Raw genomic sequence first — 22,115 nt, forward strand, 5'->3', positions numbered from 1 at the left:
TCCTCTTTTCGTTCCACACACAACTTTCATGTTTTCATTTATACAGAGCAGTCGAGCAGAACTAGAACAAGCCGCTTTTGTGCTAAGAATCGTCTTAAACATCCATTATTAAGGAGCACGTGAGGGCTATGGGTCTCGATCTGCTCACAGGAGACCAGCAGGAACACATATTTGATCATGAAAGAGAAGGATCCAGAGAAATCCATACTGTATGTACATGGCACAAGGTTACAAGATTAGAGAAACTGAGTTTAATGGATACAGTGCATGTTTACCTTGACATGGATCAAGTTATCCATATTTTATGCTAAGCTACCAGCCTAGTGTTGTCCATACTGGATTTGCTCTGTTTATTTTACACTTTGTGAATCTTATAATGACAAAAAACTGAGACATGCTTAATCTCATATCTAAATAAATTAGAAATGCCTTATATTACAATTAATGTAGCTTTATCTGACAAATTTTATTCAAGTTTGTACTGTAAGGTTCTTTTTTATGAAATGTCACTGTTTAATGATTAGAAAATCACTTGACACTTTGATTTAGTAGCATGGATTATAGTTGTCAACTATTTTGCTGCCCTCTGAAAAAATAAGAAGTGCGAACATAAATACGTTTTTTTGGACTTGTATTTATTTATTTATTACTTACTCCTGCAAATTGAAAAGTGTAATAAATTTAATTTAAAAGAGGCATCAGTATTAAAGTATTTGAACTTGCGTAGTAGATGTGTTCGAGGTGAATAATGCAGTCTGATCTCTCAAGGAAACATAAGTATTTTACGATTTTTTCAGTGTAGTAGCTAAATCATAGAAATTCATAGGAGTTCAGTCGTACAAAATTTTAAAAAGGAGGCATGGCACCCAACCCCAACAGTTGGCTAAGTCTGAGTCTAAGTGTAGGTATACATTTGTGGAGGAATTGAAAAAAATTGTCTATTCTAATAATAATAAGCTATCCACGAGTTTAGCTGCTTATTCAATTGCATCAACATGGTAAGCAATTTTGCCATTGCTGTCCTGAAGCGGGGCTCGAGCTGTCAAACCCCTAAGGAAGCCCCTACAACGGCCGCTACTTATATACACACATGATAATTTATTTTATGTTAATGTATTCTAAATGGTATTTAATGCTTACAATAGGGGATTTTTTTTACAATATAAACCGAATCAAACCAAAAACCATGACCACAGAACCGTGATACAAACCGAACCAACAATTTTTGTGAACCATTCCAACTCCACTATATACATATAATTTCTTAACTTATAATATAATTATAAGTTTTAATTTCATGGTTACTTTAAATTATTTATTATAATATATTAATGTATATTAAATTATAGTGTGAACTATTCTTTTCATTTAGCTTTTAAATAACATAGATAAATTTTTTAATGGGGATCTATTATGCCCCTTTTTTACAAGATGTAAAAATGTGAAGTTTCTGCTCAAAATACCCCACAAATAATGTTTTATACTCTTTGAAACTGTGCTTTTTAGGCTTTGATCCTAACTGTGCCATTTTGGTGACTGTCGCTTTGAATTCAAATGAGATACAAATGCAAATGCTTATGTGTCAGCATAGTGGCAGATTCAAAACCAAGACTAACGTCCTATACTAATGAGGAAAAAATTGTCATTAATGGGCGGCTTTCCTCCTCCAATAACCTGTAACAATGGAGAATGTCAATGCAAGTGTTTCTGCAGACTGTTTTTTATCAAGTGTGATTTATAAAAAAAAATATTTTAATAATTTTTTACTATTAGAAGCTGGCTAAGTTCACAGACTGTTGCCAAACAAGTGTGTTTAAAACCTTTTTAAAAGTGATTTTTGCATAATAGGTCCACTTTAAAACTAGATTTTTCTTATTAACCATACAGTACATAAGATATACGAATACAACGACATGTAAATGTTTAAATCCATGCAGCTACTTTTACAGGTATATTTAAAAACTTTACTTATACATAAGTAGTGCGGTTTAAATCATTAATTAATTCAGACTGATGTAAATCTCCACATGTAAACACAATCACGTTCCTAAAGAATGTCAGAGGATTATAACACAACCAACCCCATGTGGACACACAATAGCATGGACCTGCTGAGAGTCACTAATTGCAGTTCAAAACTCCAGCCAAACGTTTTCCAGGCTAACTTTACTGACTTAAGCTCCCATTACAGCCACTTCCTTCTTATTGCCTGAACATCGAAAGCTTTGCATGCCTAAATTAACTATATGCCAGTGTCTCATTCATTACTGGTGCCAGTCTTTCTTGGAGAAACCGTCGACTGAAGCATCCATATAAAGTGGCAGTGGCACCTGCCCTCAAGACATGACTTTACACCTCTTTCAAAAGCTGCCGCTGTTTAGACAAAAACACACTGCTTTGGTTTGCTTCAGCTTGGTTAAACTCGCTCAATGTGATGTATAGATAATTTCACACATGCTTATAGACTCAAAGCCTCTGTCCAGGCAACCGGATACGTCATCCTCATTAGAGATCACAATATCTTTGGCCTAATTCAGTGGCCTGATCTGTCATGCGGTAAGTGGGAGAAAAAAAGAGGCTGTTAGAGTGATTGGTGCTTGCTAAGCAATAATTATGGTTAATTGTGATTATGTTGTGTTAATCTGTTAAAAATTTCAATCTAGTTTTCTAAGCCATCAAGCGTTTGTTGTTGTTGTTGTTGGTGTTGCTTTGTTGATGAAAAAGCATTATAAAATTATTAACACTGGAAATTATTAAAACAATACATCATTTTGCAATTAGAAGGTTCTGTCGGCATTCTGAGAAGTTCTGAGATATTGAGCTTTAAAGGTTTAGAATTTCATGTTGCAAAAATTATATCAGAACAATCTTCCATACATGAAAAGGACAGCGGCTCTAAATATATCCTGTAAGTACGATATGAAAATCCTCTTAATATTTTAAATGTGGATTTTGGGAGCAGGTCAAATGCAAATAGAAGCTTCTAATTCTTTGAATAAAGTATAATGTATAATTGGATGGTCCCTATTGCGTATTTTGTTGACTAAAAGTTGCATTGCAACTACAGGTCAATTACTTCTCGTTTGAGTATTTGTAGACTGTCTGCTTAATATCTGTTGATACTGCTCCTTCAACAGACATTTAACTGACTATAAACAACTTTCCACGTACATGTTAACTTACACTAACCCTAATCTTATCCCCAACCTAACAGTCTACTTATCTAATGAGAATTAGTTGGTATGTAGCTGCAATGTAACTTAAATTCCACAAAATGCATTTAAGGGATCATCAAAGTAAAGTGATACCGTATAATTTTGTGTGTATTTATTTTCAGTTTGTTCATTTGTATAAATATATTTGTTTATCATAAAATTAGTGTTGTCTATGTGAAATTATTTGATAGAGATCAAAATGGTTGAAATAGCATGCTAAAACTTACTGTTGTTACTAGGACTTCAATAAATAATTGTTACGTATTTGATGTTTAAGGCTTAAAATATGTATTAGCTAGTGTGCTCCAAAACCGTTACAAAGTTTGTGTTTAGAAAATATAAAACTGATATAAACATGTAAAGCTTGCAGTTTGTCACTTCCTCCTTAATGGATCAACGATTATTTTAACATCACCTCATACTTCAGTTTCACATCAAATCTTGATCAATTAAATGCTCTCTAGTATCTGACATGAATCCCATGATCTCTCGCACTCCGCTAGTGTCTGAAGGGAAAGGCACGTTCACGTTTTACCAGATACAACAGTTCATATTTGGTATTGTTTCGCATCAACATCGATACGAACAGGCAAAATATCCAGAGAAACAGCAAATCATTTAAACAACTGAATAGAATCTTTTATTTAAAAAATCTATATATTTAAACTAGGTGCATTCTCAGATTTAACCATCAGCTTGATGTTTTCATTCACTTAGAGCTGTGTTGCACACTGAATGAAAGGTCATTTTAAAAAACCCATAATAGGGGCTTTTTAAAAAGTTTTTATAAAACGGTTTCACATACTCTACAGGCAACAATGCTGTCAAATTCCCATCCTCCTAGATAAATTAAAATTAAGTATTAAATGCCTGGCCAGTAGATGGTTATCTCACAAAGAATTATTTACGGAGACAGGATCACATTCAAATGTTTGCATTTTCAGACCCACGTAACATTGTTATTGGTCATTCATTAGTCGTAAATTAATCACCAAAACACATAGAAAGCGTTTCTGTAATTAGCTGGAATTAGCTGGTGTCTTGTAGCATGATGCTGTAACAACCTCATGTTAATCATCATGTTTTCTCATATTTTACTTAGAGACTGTAAGAAACAGCTTTGATTTAGTATGATCAGGTGGACACAGGTTGGGATGCGCTTAGCTAGTCTCGACCACCCAGACTGCTGGCTAACATGCGAAAGAGTCGTCAGACAGTCTGTCCTCTTGACATTACCCACATTCCTCTAGCCTCTAGTCTCCACACATACACAAATACACAAGCGCACTCATTCAATACGTATTTATAAATGCTGGCAGAGGGGAAGAAGACCTGCATACATTGCATTTCACACTGACACCACTGTTAGCCAATGACTGCCACAATTTAGCATTAGCTGGCCTGCCATTTTGCCTCTTCAACACATCTGTCCTGAGTGTCCTCTGGGTTTTCTTGCCAGACAAGAGCTGTTTCTGCTACACTGTTGTCATATACACTGGGTCTGTTGTTTATGGTGGGAAAAATGTTCTTGTGTTTTGTGATTATTTATTTGGTAGCATCTCAATTTACATAGTCAAAACATTGAACACAGCCCTGTTTGTGGCATCTCTGTCTGTCTGTCTGTCTCTCTGTCTGTCTGTTAATATGTGTATCTATTTGTCTGTCTATCTCCTATTTGTCTGTCTGTCTGTCTGTCTGTCTGTCTGTCCGTCCTTTATTTATCTGTCTGTCTGTCTGTCTGTCTGTCCATCCTTTATTTATCTGTCTGTCTGTCTGTCTGTCTGTCTCTCTGTCCATCCTTTATTTATCTGTCTGTCTGTCTGTCTGTCTGTCTATTAATCTCATAATTATTTATTTATATGTCTGTATGTATGTATGTATGTATGTAGGTATGTATATCTGTCATTTCTCTGTCTGTCTGGCTGTCTGCCCGTCTGTCTTTTATTTATTTATCTGTCGGTCGGTCTGTCTATTAATCTCATAATGATTTATTTATCTGTCTGTCTTTATGTTTGTATGTATGTATGTATGTATGTATGTATGTATGTATGTATGTATGTATGTATGTATGCCTGTCTTTTCTGCTTGTCTGTCTGTCTGTCTGTCTGTCTCTCTGTCCATCCTTTATTTATCTGTCTGTCTGTCTGTCCATCCTTTATCTGTCTGTCTGTCTGTCTGTCTGTCTGTCTGTCTGTCTGTCTATTAATCTCATAATTATTTATTTATATGTATGTATGTATGTATGTGCGTATGTATATCTGTCATTTTCCTCTGTCTGTCTGTCTGCCCGTCTGTCTTTTATTTATTTATCTGTCGGTCGACCTGTCTATTAATCTCATAATGATTTATTTATCTGTCTGTCTGTCTGTCTGTCTGTCTGTCTGTCTGTCTGTCTGTCTGTCTGTCTGTCTGTCTGTCTGTCTGTCTGTATGTATGTATGTATGTATGTATGTATGTATGTATGCCTGTCTTTTCTGCTTGTCTGTCTGTCTGCCTGTCTGCCTTTTATTTATCTATCTGTCTGTCTGTTTTTACATCTATATGTTTGTCTGTCTTATCTCCTATTTGTCTGTCTGTCTGTCTATTTATCTTCTATTTATTTACCTGTCTGCCTGTTTGTCTGTCTGTCTGTCTGTCTGTCTGTCTGTCTATTTATTAGATTAGATTAGATTCAACTTTATTGTCATCACACATGTACAAGTACAAGGCAATGAAATGTATCTTCTATTTATCTGCCTATCTTTCTGTCTGTCTGCCCGCCTATCTGTCTATGTATCTATCTATCTATCTATCTATCTATCTATCTATCTATCTATCTATCTATCTATCTATCTATCTATCTATCTATCTATCTATCTATCTATCTATCTATCTGTCTGTCTGTCTGTCTGTCTGTCTGTCTGTCTGTCTGTCTGTCTGTCTGTCTGTCTGTCTGTCTGTCTGTCTGTCTGTCTGTCTGTCTGTCTGTCTGTCTGTCTGTCTGTCTAATAGATAGGCAAACAGATACAAAGATAGTATCTATGGATCTGTCTGTCTGTCTGTCTGTCTGTCTGTCTGTCTATATCTGTCTATATATCTGTCTGTCTGTGTTTATCTCCTATTCATCATTATGTTTATTTACTGTCTGCTATAACATAATATTTGGGCATGTCTAGTAAATTGGCAGAAAGAAAGCTTCACTGTTCTTTACTGTTAAAGTTTTGCTGTACAAATGAGATCCAAATGAGGTCAATGGACAACAAAGATTTAATTCAGAAAGCAAGGAAATGAGTGCTTCCTCTTTAAATATGATTAGAAAAGATTCAGCTTTAATTCTCATTTATTAATAATAGCTCCGAGTTCAACTGGGGTCTCTCTCTTGGCAGCACTGAAGTTTATCAGTATCTCTGTGTGTCTCTGCGTCAGATCAGGCTTGGTTTCAGTACCGTGTTTCCCACAGGAGCTGTAACTTTACACGTTAAACTACCCATCATGCTAATGGCTGCTTTGCCCTAATTAGCACATGGCCACATCTTCACCTGTCACTGATCCCCCTCGGGCCTCTCGTGACCTTTCACCTTCACACGAGACTCCCTCACTTATACGTAAACATCCACACGCTTGACTGCTGCATGTGGATCTACAAAAACAGATTCAAATAGGCAGTTTCACCCCAAAATCTTGGGGAAAAAATCGAGACACTTTTGAGACATTTAAAAACAACAACGACAACAAAAAAGTATGACCATTTATTATTATTATTATTATTATTATTATGATGATGATGAGGATGAGGATTATCAAACATGCATTTTAGATTATGATCACCACCCAGCATAATACCAAAATGTTATACTTTGACATGTTTTGTCATACTGTATTTCATCCAACATCTCATTCTCAGTAATCTAAAAAAACTAATTTTATTTGCACATTGAACCCAGAACCCCCTCCAGTCTCAAAATTTTGCAGAAAAAAGTTATAATAATGATAACAATAACAACAATAACAGTAATTCATTTATTCATTTTCTTTTCAGCTGAGTCCCTTTATTAATCTGGGGTTGCCACAGCGGAATGAGCCGCCAACTTATCCAGCTTATGTTTTACGCAGCGGATACCCTTCCAGCTACAACCCATCACTGGGAACCATCCATACACACTCATTCAAACATACGGACATTTTTAGCTTACCCAATTCACCTGTACCGCATGTCTTTGGACTTGTGGGGGAAACCAAAGCACCCGGAGTAAACCTACGCGAATGCGGGGAGAACATGCAAACTCCACACAGAAATGTCGACTCACCCAGCTGAGGCTCGAACCAGCGACCTTTGTGCTGTGAGGCAACAGCATAATAACGTCGCCCTAATAACAGTAATAGTAATTATTATTATTATTATTATTATAATTATTATTATTATTATTATTATTGTCAAAAATGCATGTCACCCCTGAACCCTCACTCAAACCTAAAATTTTTTGCAAAAAATTACAAATAATAATAATAATAATAATAATAATAATAATAATAATTATTATTATTATTATTATTATTATAATTATTACTATTATCAAATATACATTTTACATCATAATCACCACCCAGCATAACACCAACATTTTATAATTTGCCACTATATTTCACCCAGTATCTTATTCTCAGTAATCTAAAAAAACTTTAAAATATAAATTAAAATATTTTTTAAAAATTAAATATAACACATTTTCATAATTTGTTGTTGTTGTTGTTTTTGTTGTCAAAAATACATATGTGTTGTCATATTCACCCCAGAAAAAAATACAATTGTCAAATAATTGTCAAAAAGACATATTTAAACTCAGAACCTCAAAAAGGTTCAGCCTCCAATTATTGCATTGTATTATTAATAAACCACACATTTATAACAATAATAATTATTATCATTAGTTATTATTATTATCATTTTCTTATCAAATATACATTTACACCATAATCATAACAAATGTTATTCTCAAACAAGTATATTTTGACATTTTATATATTGTCAAATTTCAAATCAAAATCACCCTGTCAGATTATTATTCACCATGCTATTATTATTATTATTATTATTGTTATTATTATTGTCAAAAATACATTTCACCCCTGAACCTGCCCACCTCACCCAAATCTAAAAAATGTTGCCACAAAATTAACAACAACAACAACAATAATAATAATAATAATAATAATAATAATAATAATAATAATTGTTGTTGTTATTATTATTGTTGTTATTGTTATTATTATAGCTTTTTTGGCAACATTTTTTACATTTGGGGGGATATTTATACACAATAGAGATGAAATATGCTGTCTAACATCTCATTTTAAAAGCGAAATTCACATTTGTACTTGAAGCAACACAGGAAGGCCCTGTCTGTTCCATTACATCAGTGTTTCCTTTTTCATTTGAAGCAATTGAGAATTTTGGCCTCTCATCTGGAAAAAAGCTTTACAAATCTTCAAACCATAAACCAACATTCTTTTCAAAGTCTGCACGGTTTGAGCAAACAGCAGAATAAAAGGTTTGGAAGCTGAAAACATTGAACTACCCTTGAATACATTAGCATGAATCAATAGGGCAGAACGTGCATGTTAACTCCATTATGACAGGCTGTTCCTCCCTATTGATGGACACAGATTGATCATGTATCTGCAGGCAAACCGAGAATTCCATGCAATATTTACCAAGGTTGGAAAGGTGAGCAGAGGAAGAGACAGAGGTTAAATGAGGGCAGGAAAGAAGACAAATATGGCTTTGCAAGCTCTGAAGTCCAAGCTTTAACTTGATTGGAACAGTTAACCTAGACACAGCCTGCAGTCATTTGTAGAGAATGGAAACCCCCCAAACAATTTGCAGTGAGTTTAAGTTCATTGCTTAATATTTTACATGTGTTCAATGTCCATTGTTGTGACTCCAAAGAACTACAGTACTTGGTTTGTAGATCTTGGTCTGTAGTTGAACAGACATCTGTTTAACCCTAACCAGACCTAACAATGACCTCCTAACCTCTGGTTCAAACTAGAAGAAAATTGTAGCCAATGTTCTTGCACCAGGAAATTATTGTTTGGTTCAGTTTGGTAAGGCAAGAATTGATGTTACTATGCTTGGGGTGTGTTTTTTTAAATTACATTTTTTGTGCATATAGCTTGCCTTGAAATTACTTTCTGATTATGGAAAGTATATTGTTTTAGTTTTGTTTTGCTTGGTTGGATTTCTGTTTTTAAGCCTCTACCGCATGATGTTGCCATATGGCAACATGCTATTTATGTTCATTTTCCTGCCACTGTTTCTTTAAGAGCAATGTTCAAATTTTTTGTTGGAAAGAGAAGGCCTTAGTGTAGCCAATGATGTGCTTTGGTTAAGTCACATGACATGTAGTGTTTTTCTGTAGCGTGATTTCTGACAGACTGGCGTTTATTGTGAGTGGTTGCTGAATACGTCAATAAAAACAAAGGATCAAATTATGTCAGATCCACAAAAGAAATCTGAAACATAACCTCCAGTAAGTTGTACATACGATGACATATGTACAACTCTTTTTGTATCAGATTAGTTTTTTTGTAAATGGATCCAATGTATTGCTGTGCAATAGTGTAATGTGTGATATTGCAATAAGTTAGATCTGTGACAAGTTATCGCGTTTGAAAGTGAAGAGCAGGGGAGGAAGGGGGGGATTGGGTCTGGGGTGATCACGTTTGAAAGTGAAGAGTGGTGGGGGGCGGTAATCGCGCTTGAAAGTGAAGAGGGGGGGGTATGGGGAGGGAGGGGTGATCGCATTTGAAAGTGTAGAGGGAGGGAGGAAGTTGATTGAGAACGTGGATGCAAGTGAAGAAGGGAGGTCAGCTGGGGGGTGTGTGTATCACGTTTGATAGTGTAGAGGTTGGGGAGGTGGAATCGGTTAAGAACGCGGGGTGAAGAGTGAAGAGCGGGGGTGGGGGGACGGTGGTGGTTGCATTGTTGGAGCAGGCCCTTGACATTGTCTCTGGGGACCCCCTAAATGTATGGGCCCTTAGAATCGTCCTAACTTACCACCTAACTTGTCGTCCTAACTTACACCTTGCTAGCAGTGCCCATGTGTTAGCTAGCTAGCAAGGCCAGCTGTGAACTTTTAAGTTGAAACAATACCAACATGAATGCTAGTAATATCAAGTTGATTAGTTGCATGTTAATGGCATTTGCATTATGGATAAAATCTAGTTTTAATGGCAATACTACTTTTGAATTGATATGAATACAGGGAACAGTGTATTAGCGAGCACCACCAAGTTCTATGGTAAGTGAAAGAAGAAAAGGACAGAGCTGGCTTTTGCTGCAGATGAAAGTGAGGATGAGATGAGGGTTTTAGTGACCATGAGAATGATGCAGATTAGACATTTGATAAGAGCAGTGATGCAGACAGTTGAAGTAAGTTAGCTCTGAGGCAGATAAGACAGGCGTAGTATAGTATATAGAATAATATATAAACATTGTTAGCTTGTAGCTACATTATTTAGATGCATCTGAATATACTATACTTGTTATTTATTTGTTATAATATTTACTGGAGAAAATATTTATATTTACTTTATGTTATATACATGATAATACAATATTATGTTTGTTTTCAATAATATTCAGCAAAAAAGAATGGAATGAATAATAGCTGTTGGAATATCAGTTGTTGGAAAGTACGTATAAGGTGTCATTTATAAGTTCTGTGTTAAAAGCAATTAAATCATTTCAAACAACAAACGTAGTAATTATAAGGAAAGTTCAAATTTTGAAATTTCTAAGTTAGATCCACTATAGGACGTTGTTGCCATATGGCAACATATCATAAAGTACCTTAAAAAAAATCTAATTTTTTTACAGCACTTCAAGTTAAGCTATTCTACATAAGAAAAGAAAAACAGTCAAATATTTTTTATATAGATCTATCATAATGCGTGCAGTAGAGGGTTACATTTTTTTGTGTGTGTTTTGTTTACATTTGGTTTGATATGGTTAGATTTACTTTGTCCAGACTCTGACCAACTATTAATAAATGATATGTTACCATTCATGTTCACTGGGCATTCACATATTTTGCCAGTATTCATACTTGCAGCTCGTGTAATGGTCATATCAGGAATAATATGCAATAGTCCAGAAAAGCAGTCAAGAGAGCCTCCGTTTTCAAACATTTTCAATTCAGTCCATCTATACGAGGTCCTGTCCACAAAAACAAGGTCATTTAGCTGGTTTAGCTGTTTGTACACATGAAAATTCAGTATCAGGTGACTAAAACCAATACTTTCTGAATATTCCAGCCAGGGTGAAGTTTTTCTGAAACTCCACGTACAGTGTGGTCGTATAGTCACTACAACTGTACTGTAGTTACTATCTCATGACTAGGGCCAGACATTTTTTGCTATTTCTGCACAGAATTTTGTAAAAAATCTGCGGATTTATGGGGAATGATTTTGTGACTATCATAACTAAAAACTTAGTTTATAAAATAAAAAATATAATACTTTTTTAACTTTTATTTAATGTTTACAATGCAAATCAAATTAGAGCCAATTATTTGGTAATCAAAGCAAGTTTCTCACATAATATATCTACTAAAAGACAGAACATATTACTTTACAATATAAATAAGTCATATGTACATTTTCATATTAGTCAATAATATTACTTGAAATTAATTTAAAAATCGAATAAATATAAATTTGAGTGCAGATTTCGTGTGGACCTACTCATGACATCAGCATTGGCAAACATTGGTGGGTTCACACCAAATGCAGATGACACAATTGAGGCAAACTCTGCACGTTCATGGCAAACACTGCTGCATCATTGATTCTGCATCCTTTGCATCGCGGGATGGTAATCCACCTCACTTCTTACATTTGCATTGCCTTGCAATATAGTTATGCAAATACTTAATTCTGTTTTTGGTGTGACCCAGCAAAAAAGGCTTTTATCATCGCCTCTTAGTTTGACATTCCTTTAACACAGTGCATTTTTTCTTTTTCATGTGGACAGAGATTTTGGGAAAAATTTCATTTTTAAAGATACCTGTGTACGTGGGACTTGACCTGCAACTGACCATCAGCATTTACAAACTAAAATGGGGTCTTTAGCATTTTCAAAATGCTCAGTTTTTGTGGTTCAAAGGTGGTGGAAAAGTGTTGTTAACACTTTTAAATAAATATCCATTACTTAATATTAACTAAAATATTTATGACCATAAATATGACCAATCTTGTAACGCATTTATTAACCATAGTTCAACATTTACTGATACATTATTGAAATCCGAAGTTGGGCTTGTTTAAATTAATGCACAGTGAGTTAACATGAACATGAGCTTAACATGAACGTTTCTTAACTGAAATAACATTAACTGATGTTAGCAAATGTTAGCAAAGATGAACAAATACCTTTCTAAATATATTACTTATTGTTTGTTCATGTTAGTAAATACATTAATTAATAATTAACATTAACAAATGAACTATTATTTTAAAATGTTACCAAAGTCTGGATGCCAGGCTTAATCATAACAAAACGTATATGTTTTTATGAATCATGTTAATGTATATGGCACCTTAATTTTCTTGCTTTTATGTTTCAGGTTTAGATTTTTTTATTTATTTTTTAATTCCTTGCTTTTGTTTTGTTTGCCTAACAGTTTATTTCCAGGGCAATTTTTGAAAGGCATGTTTACTTTAGTTTGGTTTTGTTGCATTTGTTTGTTTGTTTGTTTGTTTGTTTGTTTGTTTGTTTGTTTGTTTGTTTGTTTGTTTGTTTGTTTGTTGCATTTTGATTTTGTTAGCAAGCACTGTGCTAACAAACTCTGAAAACAAAAACATCAGTTTTTTTAACATACTCAGGCTGACATATTACTTGTATCAGTGCAGGGGCTTCAAAAACCCGTAAAAGGACTATCCAAAGTAAAACCTTCAGTCTTTTGTATAGATTATTCATCATCAAACTTCTGGGCTTCAGCCACAACAGTGATTTATGCCAAAGACGTTACCTTATAGCAGATGAATGTGATGCTGGCTCAGGTCAGCGCTGTTTAATCCTCAAAGTGATATCTGAGGTAGAAAATTCAGAGAATGTTTCACCCAGGCCACGACTGGCTTTGAGTAAATGTTAGTCTTGATTTTCAGCAGACTATAATTAAGATAAAAATCAGGCATTCATAGATGAGGCCTTTCTGAAAGCTCCCAAGTGTGCATTTTCATAAATGTTTGATGGCTTAACAGTCTCAAATTATGGCATCGCTGTTAGTATATGGCACACACAAACCCAATTAAATGCTGTATTGTGGCCTGCTGGAAGATGGAGGAGTTTTAATGCTGCATAATTGCAGTACGACTAAAACAATTCAAGGACAAAAATGTGTGGTGTGTGTTTCCGTGGAAAGAGAAAAATTGTGCATGCATGCAAACTGGTACAAATATGTTGTAAATGACTCCCATCACGACGCGGAAACACCCTGATATGGCGTCCTATTTTTATAAGCCAAAATGAAATGCATTGCTTGCCTGGGTCGATATGCGGTTAAATATCATTGTATAAATAACAAAGAACAGAACTGTCAGCTGATGTAAACGGAGTTTGACAACCGCTAGTAAAGCATTGTAAAGGTCAGAGACGTGATGTGAAAAAGCTGCGTTAAAGGCTAAATGTAAATGCTGAAAACTATCCATAGACTGGAGGATTCCTTAAATGCCTCACATTTCTGACGGTTAACCAGAAACCACAACAACCCACCCATTGACAAATCAACATGGGTATCAATTAAGCTTCTTTATTTGCGAAGGGTGTTGGCTTGTGTTACCTGGCCCAAGTTCACAAATGTGGCTTAAACTGAATTTTGGACTGGGTGGATTCAGGTCAGAACTGATAAACAAACATTAGCAGACACAATGCGGAGCCAAGGGAACACCCAACTGTTTGTGATTGTGTCCTAATTGAAGAAATTATTAACGAGGCTGACTTCATCATATTGGCAAATGTAGCGTCTAATTTACTTCTCTCTAAGATTAAATTTAAGATTTAATTTAATTTAATTTAATTTAATTTAATTTGGAAATCATACAATAATACATAAACACCACACTGGCAAATGTAACATGTAAAATGTAATTTAATTTAATTTAATTTAATTTAATTTAATTTAATTTAATTTAATTTAATTTAATTTAATTTAATTTAATTTAATTTAATTTAATTTAATTTAATTTAATTTAATTTAATTTAATTTAGAAATAATACAATACATATACAAAATAATACAATAAATTATAAATTACTGTAATAAAATATTAATTCCTTGCATTTCAGTATTAGATTCAGGGGTTACATTTGTGATAATTTGAAAAATAATAAATGTAAAGTATTTGACAGATATAATAACATTTAAAAAAAATTTAAATGTTTTTTTATTAATTGCTTTTTTAAATAGTCACTAGTCTGGCCATTTGACTGAGATAGCAGAAGTATGGTTGTGGGCTTTGTGGGCTGTTTTTAAACGCACTTCACTCCATTCGCTTTCATTCAACTCTTTTGTTTATAAAACAGGTAATTACATAAACATAAAAATGCATTGAGATAAATTAAGATAAAAGATTATATAAAACTAAATTAATTATAAAACAATACTCTATCACCAAACAATACATGAAGTGATCAAAAAAATGTGTCTCCGACCAGTCTCTGATCATACAGCTTACTGCAGTTCCGTTTTCCACACCTTTATGACATTCACATTCAAATTAAAGCAAAAAACTAAAAACACCAAACATTAAAGTTTAAACTAAATAAAATGTACTTGCATCAAATTCTGGCTACAACAGTCAGTAATTTATTTTTATTTTTTTTTTTTGGACATGACCTGTGTAAAATAAATATGTTTTTTCTCAAATTACTTAAAGGACATCAATTATTATATAGCTTACTTATTGTTACAAATTACTGATGTTTATTATTTTTCCTGGTTACGTAATTCATCATTATCAGAGTTTATTATTGAGTTTCACTCACCAAACCATTGCATTTGCATGAATGCAATTTCAGAGACAGCAAGTCTGGTCCTGTGACCAAAAGTTCACTTTATGGTGTGAATTGAGGATCCGAAGCGCTCTCAAATTTACCACCAAACACCAAAACTGACCTTTGCTTCACCAAACTGGTTTAATTTGTCAAAACATGTTAGTTTAGTTAGAATATCATTAAATAGACTGAACTATGTCTCTCTTCTGCCGCCTTTAGTTACAGTTTTTGGCATAGACGAGGTTTAAAATAAGTTCCTTATAGGAATGAACTTGAGAATTTGATAGTTGGGTCATTAATTAAACCAATAAAAACATTTTTATTTTTAGCTTTTTTCCCTCAGATCCAATAACAAACAAATAAAAAATATGTTGTTGAAAGATTTATATATCTAAAAAAATTATTCACCTACATTGAGGTGTTGGAGGTTGATTAAATCTGACTTTTCCTTTTCCAAAAATATTTTATTCACGCAAAATTGGAGTGTTAATTAAAGAAGAATGCATGAAGTTCAAATAAATGTGTCAGCAGGGAAATATTTAGTTACTCATTCTGCCATTTGTTACATCCGTTATTAATTACCAAATTGCAATTTCAACTGGACTATTGAAGTTGTTCATTTCTCTTATTCTCTCTCTTTTTTTTGCGAGACACCCAAAACTCCCAACTCTCTCCATAAAGCGCTTTTACTGGAGCTCCTCAGACACCCCAGTTATTCAGACCAGGTTCGCTATAATGCTTCAATGCTTTAACCTACACATCTGTCTTCTTCCACATCTCTAAGAAAGAGGAAAATGATCCAGAGGTCTAAGGGACTAAAGGGATGTCTAAATCACACAGAAGACAAACCAGGACCTCATAAATTGTGTCTGTTGATGGATTCCCAAGCTATACATTACATCGTTCGTTTACCATGAAACATTCAGCAAAATACAAAACACATCTGATTTTTCAATGATCAAGATGTATTCTGTATTTACACTATAGCACCTAGAGTAACCATTTCTCAAACTCTAATTATTTGCAGAGGTCTCTGGACTGAATGTCTTCTCCAGAGATGTTACTCAAATCCACACCTGCGCTCGAAAAAAAAAGCTAACTGGCTTGATTTGCACAACGGAAAGAAAAAATCTGGCAGACATTATTTTCAGCATGGTGATGTTCAACAGTTTAGGATGTCCTTATTAGTAACAAATGTTTTCTTGTTTCCTTGCAATTCAAAAGATAGTCCAAATATATGTCAAATGTACAGTCAGTTATGTCTGAAGTGAAAATAAACATTTGTGGAAAACTTTTATTAAAGTGAATGTAGGTCATTAACAACAGCAAATTCATTTTTGACCGACCTGCAAAATATTAAGCACTGTTTTCAACTGTATGCTTGCTCTTTTGTGTTTGTTTTATTGGGTTAATTTGTTTATAACTGACTGATCATGTGCCTTCAATAATGTTTTTACTTCATGTGCTTTAATAAAATCTTTAATACTATAATTGGAAATAAAGATCATGATATTTATTGAATGGAGCATGATATAATTTATTAATATTGTTGCATGGATCAAAACAAAGAAAACAACTCATATTTTTATTTTGCTTCTATATTTTATTATAAGTTTTTAGCAGGGCCAGTAAAACATTTGACAGAGCAAGTGAAAAGCTGAACAATAATAGTAAAAGACTAATAGTACAATTTTTGAGTTTGAGTTAAAAGAAGATTTAATGCAGTCAACAGTGTTGCCAGATTGGGCTGTTTTGAATTTTTAATTTTGAGGGTAAAAAATGGCATATAGGCGGGTTAACAAAATTTGGGCGGTTTTGAAACGTAAATTTAAATGCAATTTATTTAACAAAACATAAATGTGTGCTTCTACTCCATTCAGTTTGTAGTGACCATAGCGCAAACCATGTAGGCCCACCCACAAGAGGAAGTGAAGGAAAGTTGTTTAAAAATCGGACTCCCCTTCGCGTGCACACGCATCACGCAGTGCCTGCAGTTAAGCTCACGGCGGTTTATCATAAAAGTTATTGATAATTTTTTCGCAATTGACATTAAGGACTAACATAGAAGCATTGTCTGCTTGACAAGCAGCACTTAATTATGTTTAAAACAATTTAAAACGCCAAATAGGATGAATTTACACCCTATTTTGAAAGTAAAACTTACTCCTATAGGTAGTGTAGTCCACACAACAATAAGTGCCATGTGTGGGTGAGAGGGGGACAGTGTTTCGATGTGATCCAGTTATGTTGTGGTTCTGTGACTGCTGGTGTTCCTTGCTGTATGGTTGAAAATTTGACAGTTAAAGTAACTAGGTTAATCTTGATATATATACAATAAATTCAATTAAATCTTGATCTAATATTTTGGGGGGGGGGGGGGGGGGGGGGTTTGTGTGTTTGGGCGGGTTTTTGACTGCTTTTGGGCTGGAAAAAATCTGCTATGACTGGCAACACTGGCAGTCAAAAACAATTTTTTGGGGACAACTTAATTGTTTTATGTTCAACCCAGTAAATTTGGGAAAACAATTAAGTTAACTTAATCAGTTTGTGTTGGGACAACATGGAGGAATTGTGGGTAACCCAGCAAATGTTACAGTGTGAAGAATGTTGATAAATGGTTACCCCTGGAATCCATAGTAGGAAAAACAAATACTATAAAAGTCAATGGTTACCATTTTCCAACATTTCCAACATCAAACTATCTTCTTTTGTATTCACTAGAACAAAAAAAAACATAAATAAAAATGTAAATGACCAAATTTTTGTATGAGCTATCCCTTTTAGATGTACATAAATTTTGTAATTTGAATATATGCTGTGGAATTAAAAATGGTATTCTCCATATTTTTTATGGTATATTGAAGTTGGAAATTCCACTTGTAGCAAATAGAGTGTGTTACGTGGCCTTATTCAGAAAGAAGGAGAACAATTGCTGAATGTTTTCAGTCTGAGCTGACTTTTTCCATGGCACAGTCCTCTGACACTACTTATGTCGCCATTAGGAAGCTTCCCACTGCTTCTTTTCAGCACATAAGACATAGATGAATGACTGAACTAGGGAATGTGCTGGAAAACTAAGGAGAAGAAACAGAATGATAAATTAGGCCAAAAACTGGATTGAAAGAAATAGGAGAGCTGGAAAGCATATGGACCAGTTTGACAAGAAGCAAATGTCCACCATATATAGCCTAACCAGACATGTTAGCGTAACTTACTAGATGTTTAAAAACAGAAAATGAAATAATAACACTTTATTTTGATGGTCCATTTGAGTATTAGTAGACTGTTTGCTTAATATCTGTTGATTCTGCTCCTTCATAAGATATTTAACTGACTATTACAAACTTTGCAAGTACATGTCAACTTACACTAATCATAACCCTAACGCCAATAGTCTACTTATAATCTAATAAGAATTAGTTGGCATGTAGATGCCATGTAACTTAAATTCAACAAACGGACCATCAAAATAAAGTGTGACCAATGAAATTCTTGAAAAAAGAGCTGAACATTTGATACCTTTCTGATTGTTATCAATTTGTGGTAGTAAATGAAGAGGTGTTGAATCTATCACAAGTTTAAAATAGAGTACCACAATGCTTAGTTCTCGGATCATTGCTTTTTATTTTATACGTGCTCTAACCCTAACACTGAATTAGTTTTGTGATCTCTTTTCATCTAGACTCAATTAAACATATTAAATAACAAAACTCACCAAGTGCAAAGTTGATATTTTAGGTTGTATGTTTCTAGTAATTTATTTGTACTAAATTTAATATTATAAATAAAAATTGTTATTTGACCTAAAGCCTTCTCATGCAAAAACATTAATATTTCCTAGGTATGGCTGGATGTTTTGTTAGATCCTTGTCCTTTATAGCAAACTGTCATTTGAAGGCCACATCTCAAACATTTGTAAATCTGCAATGTTTTATCTTAAAGATATAGCTAAACTGTAACATAGGCTTTCAATGCATAAAAACATTCATTCAAGCATGAATCACCTCAAGGCTAGGTTATTTTATTGTGTTAATAAACCAGCCTAATAAACCAGTGCTGCACTGTCAAGCACCGTTTTATTTGGTTGCACACACAGTTTTATTCATTCATTCATTCAATCATTAATTTTCCTTCACCTTAGTCCCTTTATTTATCAGGGGTGCCACAGCGGAATGAACCGACAACTTACAATATCCTTCCAGTTGCAACCCATCACTGGGAAACACCCATACACACTTATTCACACACATACACTACGGGCAATTTAGTTTATTCAATTCACCTAAAGCGCACGTCTTTGGACTGTGGGGTAAACCGGAGCACCCGGACGAAACCCACACAAACACTCCACACAGAAATGCAAACTGGCCCAGCCGGGGCTCGAACCAGTGACCTTCTTGCTGGGAGGCGACAGTGCTAACCACTGAGCCACCATTTCACCCATACCCAGTTTTAAAAAAGCTTTTTAAGAAGGTTTCCTCTTCAATATTTCAAATGCTAACATTTATTAGTCATGACATTGCTCTGTATTCCTGAATCCATTGGGATACCTGTCAAGGTTGCACAAAGATCCATTCAGATGAGAAAATCTCCTTAAAGTGATCAAATTTTCCCAGCAAGCCAAGCAACTGGTATCCTTATGCCCTGACACAGCACTCATCTCCTTACTCGACTATATTAAATGTTTGCTACAGCATATCAGAGGATAGATCTCTCTCGACATCTGATACCAGACCAGCACAGCCATTTCCATTAGACTGATCAAAGTCATGGGAACATTATTCTTGAGTTAGCACCTACAGATAATGTTTCAAACACATATACATATATATATATATATATATATATATATATATATATATATATATATATATATATATATATATATATATATATATATATATATATATATATATATATATATATATATTTATATTTATATTTATATTTATATGTGTATATATACTGTATGCTTTATGTTCTTTTATGGATATATTATTAACAACCAAAATCATACATTATATGTCAAAATTATAACTAAAGAGCATTAAACCATCTGCAGATCTGAATAAAAATGAAATAATCATTTAAAAATCTGAGCTTTAATCTGAATTGTTTGACTCTAGCGTGATTCAGAAGTAAATAAATCAAAAAATTATTTAGTTCAATAATTTGTTCATTAATTCATCTAGTGCTCTAATTTGAGATTTTAATAACATTGTGAAGCCAGAAAGTAATCATTCCATCAACCAACCAACCAAATAACCAATCAACCAATAAATCAACCAACCAACCAACCAAATAACCAACCAACCAATCAATCCATCAATCAACCAACCAACCAATAAACCAATCAATCAATCAGATATACCAATTTTTAAATTTTATTTTAGACAATCTTAGCAATGTTGAACATTATAATATCATCAAAGCAGCACATTCAAAGCTCATAACAGTGATCAAAAGTGTTGAGGACAATTAGAGGCCTTGGTCTGTTTTATAACACACTCAATGAAAAGTTTTCAAAGGAAGTGACCTCACTAAAAAAGGGGCATGATGTTATCACATACTGTAAGCATGTTATATGTCACCCAGCTTTGCCACCTTCAAAACATCAGGAAGTGTTCTTGTGATTTAAAGTGACCCCCATCTGAAAGGAAATGATTTGATTGGAGCATGACATTGACCATTCTTACCTTGAAATGGCAGGAAGACTCGCGGCTGCTGCGAAGAAAGAGCATGAATGCTGGAGACACAGAGGCCGAGGAGAAGGAACAGCTGAACACTCGTCCCCAGTGGACAAACCCAGATCACTCCTGACCTCCCCATGACTGCTGAGGAGACTCCCGGACCAGCCCACCTGCGGAGATAAGGTGAAGGAAATGTGAAGGACAAAACAGGCCTGCTGAGGAGTAAGGAGACTTAAAAAGTATACTGAGAGATGTAGATAAATGCAGTTTGAGGGCAGAGGTGGGTTACTCTTTAGCTCATATTATTAATTGTTTATGCTTTATATTCCAGTTAAAAAAGTAAATCAAAAACAATCCTGAATCAAGATTTGTTTTTTAGATGCAACATTACAAAGGATATCTAGATTTTAGTTTTGAACTAGATAAAATGGCATGTTTTTAGCATTAATTAGCCTGAATAAGTTAGTAAGTTTTTAGCCTGAATAGCATGCTGCTAGCATGTATTGGCATGGCACTAGCATGCTTCTAACATGAATTAACATGTTGCCAGCAGGAATTAGCTTGTTGTTAGAATATTTAACATGAGATTTCATGTGGTATCAACATATTTCAACCAAAATTAGCATGTAAAACAAAACAACAAGTTGCTAGCGTGAATGAACGTGTTTTTAGCAGGAATACCATGTTCTTACCATGAATGCAAGTCACTAATATGTTCAAACATGGATTAGTCTATTTATAGCATGGCAAGCTAACATGCTTCTAACAAATTATAGCATGTAAATAGCATGTTTCTGCAATTGCATTGTTACAATATGTGAATAATATATGATATATGAACACTACCATATGAAGTCTTATGCAATAACTTGCATATAACATGCTCTGTGGATTATCGCATATTAACACTACACTTGGTTTGAAAAAATAGTTAAATATAATTTACTAATTTAGATTTAAATTACATTGTGAAGTGTTCTTAGTGCCATCTGAAATTTTCTTCTAAAATTGTTACTTTTCAACGTCTAGTTTGTAGGTAAGCTAATCAGTTAGTGCAAAGAATAAGTTTCTTTTTATGCATAGGTCTCACACTTGATTCCTGAAGGGCATTAGCTCTGCACAGTTTTGCTCCAATTCTTATCAAACACAGCTGATCAAACTAATCAAGGTGTTCAA

At 34.1% G+C, this 22,115-nt stretch overlaps 1 protein-coding gene across 1 annotated transcript in view; it reads right to left on the minus strand.

Annotated features, from left to right (window-relative positions):
• Positions 1-22,115, minus strand: part of sema3c (sema domain, immunoglobulin domain (Ig), short basic domain, secreted, (semaphorin) 3C) — an 88,985-nt gene that overhangs the window by 57,329 nt on the left and 9,541 nt on the right. The window contains exon 2 of the mRNA XM_056455556.1: positions 20,946-21,109. Within this exon, the coding sequence (XP_056311531.1) occupies positions 20,946-21,078 (133 nt within the window). The 5' untranslated portion in view covers positions 21,079-21,109. The remainder of the gene's footprint in view (positions 1-20,945; positions 21,110-22,115) is intronic.

Source organism: Danio aesculapii, chromosome 4 (assembly GCF_903798145.1).
Source record: "Danio aesculapii chromosome 4, fDanAes4.1, whole genome shotgun sequence".
NCBI classification, from domain to species: domain Eukaryota; kingdom Metazoa; phylum Chordata; class Actinopteri; order Cypriniformes; family Danionidae; genus Danio; species Danio aesculapii.